This window comes from Leptopilina boulardi, unplaced genomic scaffold, assembly GCF_019393585.1.
Source record: "Leptopilina boulardi isolate dan_hultmark-lab unplaced genomic scaffold, ZJU_Lbou_2.1 LbouV2_317, whole genome shotgun sequence".
Classification (NCBI taxonomy): domain Eukaryota; kingdom Metazoa; phylum Arthropoda; class Insecta; order Hymenoptera; family Figitidae; genus Leptopilina; species Leptopilina boulardi.
The window spans coordinates 1,219,988-1,225,360 of NW_026137882.1; the positions used below are offsets into that span (position 1 = coordinate 1,219,988).

At 29.0% G+C, this 5,373-nt stretch overlaps 1 protein-coding gene across 1 annotated transcript; it reads left to right on the plus strand.

Moving 5' to 3' along the window:
* Nucleotides 1-4,052: 4,052 nt before the first annotated feature.
* On the plus strand, nucleotides 4,053-4,532 carry LOC127284061 (uncharacterized). The gene has a single exon (XM_051309345.1). It carries the CDS (start codon nucleotides 4,053-4,055, stop codon nucleotides 4,530-4,532), a length of 480 nt encoding a protein of 159 aa, XP_051165302.1.
* The last annotated feature ends 841 nt before the right edge of the window (nucleotides 4,533-5,373 follow it).

Here is a 5,373-nt window from a genome sequence, read left to right on the forward strand (position 1 = left end):
ACAATAATTATAATATTTATATTATAATGAAGTTTTATATATTTTATTCCATTCGACGAATTGATTTTATTATTTTTACTAAAGAGCTTAACGCATAACGCTTTGGTGTGACCTTTTTATAATAGAATTACTTTATTAAAATTGTTTTAAAAAGATGACTCATTAAATATATGTTACTATATTGATAAAAAAAGCAATCATATTTACATATAAAATTATTTTATATATCATCATTATAAAGTGTATGTATCGAAATTAAGTAAAATAATAAAAAAATTTGAAAAAATTAGTAAATATAAGGTAATAAAAAAATTTAACATTAACAATGTATATACAAAGAGACTGTTAAACTATATGTTAATAAATAATAACAAAAAAATTTATTATTAGCATCATTTTTAAAATACATATAATTTTCCATTTATTCAAAATGACAAAAAATTTGTAAATTATATTTGTTGAATAAAATAACATGGTAATTACAGAATTTAACATTGTAGCATTAATTGTCAACAAACTTTAATTCTGAATAGGCAATAATAATAATAATAATAGAGAAATTTATACTTAAATGTGAAAATCTAATCATATTTCATGCACGGAACAGCTGTCTGTACGAATAGCGTTAGGACTTACTTGCGCGTCGACCGCGCTTTCTTAAAACTTGAATAATTTTTAAAGTTTTCAATGAATTGGTTTAATATTTTACAGAAAACTTCCTTATATAGTGATAAACAAATGTCTCACTGGAAGTTTTCTGAACTACAAAGTTCCCCGCAGACTTTTTGTCGATGAAAGTAAGAAAACGTTATTATCAACTGGTCACAATTTTTATTTAAAAAAATTTAAACAATTAATGATTTTTTAATTTTTCTTTATTTTGTCACCTTTAGTAGACCCTATTACGTGTACATCTCAAATTTGAATCAAATTCATTAATAATTGTCGGACATATGATGATTTATGTTTTAAAACTTAATTAAATTTAACAATTTAAATTTCTCAGTTTTTGGTCTCTAGAAACTAAAATATTAGTTTTATAAAAAAATTTCAAAGGAAAAAAAGATGCGCCTTTTAATTTCCTATAATGTAGGACTTTTCAAAATTCAAAATTTTGAATTTCAATTTTCATCACTTTTTCGAATGTTTGACTGGCACTACGGAGTCCATCCGAGCGGAGAGCGAGTTCTACTTTCCAGCTCCTCATATACATTTTTTACAGAACAATGGAAATTATTGTGTGTGTGATTTGTACATGGAGTATATTGATCTAAGGCTATTTTTCAACGACGGACAATTCAAATCATCTAAATTTAATACATTTTGTGTATAGCTTTCTAACCATTTTTGTTTCTCTAAACCTTTTACATAAACTGTAGGTGTACCTATTAATATTTCTTTCAGAATTGGTTGTAAATCTTTATAAGGTATGTCACCAGCATTCCAATCAATACCATGATAATTAAATGCAGTACATCAATTTTGACTCTTGTATCTTCTCGGTAGGCGGCTCCAGGCATATGGCGGCTTGAAGAGGAACACCGATGGATGAGCATCTTCTTGAAGTGGGATAATTGCTAGCTCTTTTATGATAAACTCGTTATAAGGTCTTTTGAAGCACTGGAAATCTGCGACGTACGCCATGGTATCTATAACCGATGAATGACTTTAGTCTCTAAGAGTTGCTGTATTTATACTCTTATCTCCACCTTTTTACCATTACTCCCACTACTCACTTTTACCCCCACTCTTTATGATACTTTCTTTACAACATTACTGATGGGTGTGTATTTAATAATTCGATCATGAATAATTAAACAATAAGCTGCTGTATTGTCTGGGAAATTTTCGCTAGATTCAAGTTCTAGTTTCACATCCACAGAAACTTGTTTAAGAAACTCATTTAAGCTAATGGTACATCATCTTTAAATTCATTCCTGGACAGTATAGGCTCAGGATCATTACCAGAGTATGATGATTGAAAATTACAATACATCTCATAGAGAATTGATTTTGATTAAAATTTAAATTACTATAAGGATAGTATTGTGAATTTAAGAAAAGTTTTACATTTATGAGATTACAGCTATCAAAAATATTTGCATATCTTCCAGGATGATCTTTTCGATTTATTTGTAATCCAAGGATTACATATCGAGGTTTCTCAACGTGCGTTGAAGTTTTTACAGTCCAAACATGTTTTTGAGTGGTAGGTAACAATGGGTATTCATACATATCCCACGATCTGAAGCTCATAGATATAAGAGTGTCTTTTTCAATAAATTTTAATAATTCAATTTTTTGGCGATCTATAAGGAATATATATGGTATCAACCATTCCACTTTATTAATTATAACATTAAATTGCTCATGCTCTTCAGTTGCTGTAATATCAACTATAGCATTAAGGTCTGTACGAGATCTTGTGAGGATAAGTTCATGTTTTACATTAACAAGAATCTTTCGATAGTCTTCGGCAAATCCAAAAATCATGTTTAATGGTATGTTTACATCAAAATAACCATTCACATTGGTTATTCTAAGATCTTCATCGAATTCAAGATAGCCAGCATTTTCAGCATAAATTAATTGATTAGGTGTGTGAGAAACATAGGCTTTCATAGTGGTTGTTATACCAACTGTTATTTAAAAATAAACCTGAAATGTCATACATTAGCGATGATGATATGAATAATTATAAACAAATTCTTATCATCTCCAATGCTCACAGAAAAAATTATAGTTCTTCTGAACCTATACGTACAAGTAAAACTTTTAAATATGTCAATATTATTTTAAAACTTTTTCCTCATAATGAAACACCAAAAAGACAATCGAAAACTGGCACTTCACTACCACATTTTATGATTGCAAAAAAAAGTTTTCAACCAGACTATATCTATTGGGATGATCCTAACGAATTGGTTGACCGTCTTCGATTGCTTATGGCATCTCAAGCAGCTGGGAATCTCAGTCACAATAATGAAATTATGTCAATCATAGAAGAATTACGTGAAGCGCAAATTATATATTGAAAATTATTGTTTCATTTAGTCAGGATCAAGAAAAGTATATAAGGAGGTGTTCCATCAACTTTCTCTCAGTCTTAAGATGAGCATTGATGTGTTCGGACATCCTGTTAATGAAAGAGGAATTGTAAGGGTAGCAAGAGGACCTCCAGGTCCACCTGGAATTGGTTTTAAAATTAACTCAGAAGGTCACTTCGACTTACAGGGTAGAAAAATTTCTAATGTTGCTGATGCAAAAGAAAAAACTGAAGTAGTTAATTTACAACTTGCACAACGTTTAGTCGAAAACAAGTTAAGACTAATATATCAAGTAACGTCTTTACTGCGAAAAGAAATTGACAATAACTATATATTATTAAAAATTCTCGAAGACTCTATAAACGAAAAATTAAAAGTCTTGGAAAGAGAAATAAATACTTATTTATCATATCGAAACGCTGAAATTATCAGTCAATTGGATGCTCGTTTGAGTACTCTAGAAAATGAACGACAAAAAGAAAACAGTAGTGACTGAACTTCATAGTCAGGCAAGGAGGAATTATCATCGCTGCCGAGTCGACATGCGTGATATTGATGAGACTTGGCAAGCAGATTTAGTAGAAATGTTACCTTATTCTAAAGTGAATAAAGAGGTTTTAAGTATTTAGTAACAGTTAGAGATATATAATAATAATAATATGAATTTATCACTCGGTGGTATTTTATATAGTATGAAGATATCGATCACTCCGAGTCAGGTAATAAAAGAATATAATATAATATAATATAGTTATAGATATATTTTCCAAATACGCTTGGGCTGTTCCTGTAAAAAGTAAAAATGGAAAAGATGTCACTAACGCTATGAAATCCATATTCATGGAAGGACGTATTCCAAAAAATCTACATTCTGATAAAGGTAAAGAATTCTATAATTCTGAGTTTGAAGCTTGAATGAAAAAGTATACAATTAATTTCTACTCAACATTCAGTAATTTGAAAGCATCTATTGTTGAACGATTTAATCGAACTCTAAAACGAAAAATGTGGATGCAATTCAGTCTACGTGGAAATTATAAATGGTATGATATATTACCTAATCTCATTTCCAATTATAATAACACTAAACATAGGACTATTGGAATGAAGCCGAAAGATGTTACTGTAGAATATGTTGAGATTTTGAAAGAACGATTTTTGAAGCTAAGAAAAATACCTTTAAAGAAAGTAAAGTTTAAAATTGGTGACAAAGTTCGAGTCAGCAAGTATAAAAGCGTGTTTGAAAAAGGTTACACTCCCAATTGGACAACAGAAATATTCACAATAGATCAAGTCTTGTCAACTAAACCTATAACTTATAAACTCAAAGACTATCAAGATCAACCCATTAGTGCAGGATTCTATGCAGAGGAACTTCTTAAAGTAAAATATCCAGATATTTATCTGGTTGAAAAAATTCTCAAGACACGTGGAAATAAAGTTCTCGTCAAATGGCTTGGCTTTGATAACTCTCATAATACTTAGGAAGAGAAAGCAAATTTATAACTTAAATTAAAATTTATTCTAATAATAAACATTGACAATGCCAAATTCAAATATTAATCTTAAAATTGAAACAAGCAGAAATCAATTCGAAAAAATTATCACAAAGTGCATTTAATACTCTCTATAATGTACCTGTTTAATAAAATATAATTTAAACTTTATTGTAGAACTCTAGTCCTGGAATAAGATCTTCCACAGAGTGCAACATACTTTCATGATATGAATGTTGTAATTTTACGTTATTTGATGTTAAATCAATAATGAATCAATAATGCATCAATAATGCATCAATAATGAATCAATAATGAATCAATAATGAATCAATAGTGAATCAATAATGAATCAATAATGAATCAATAATGAATCAATAATGAATCAATAATGAATCAATAATGAATCAATAATGAATCAATAATGAATCAATAATGAATCAATAATGAATCAATAATTAATCAATAATGAATCAATAACACAGCCCCACAAAAAAAAGTGTCATGTACTTTTGACCGGAATACCCTAACCCTATGTATTTTGACGCGCTGAACACGAATCCGAAGTCCGTTTTGCTCCATCACACAGTGGGAAATAAATGACCCTCTGTGGACAAAAATCTACCGACAACACAAATCTTAACCGATTTTAATATTTTTTTTTTTTAAATACTCGGAGAGGTTTTTCCTGTAACGCACAACTGCGATAAATTTGATTTATTTCAAACTAACCTTAAAAATGATACCTATATATAAAATTACGTTATTAGGATGGTTTAAAAAATAAAAAAATAATTAATTTTGATATAGCAGAGAGTATTGTGAACCCT

What these genes read in the sequence shown, in the direction of transcription:
- LOC127284061 (XM_051309345.1), top strand. Translation starts at nt 4,053, where the DNA reads ATGTGGATGCAATTCAGTCTACGTGGAAATTATAAATGGTATGATATA.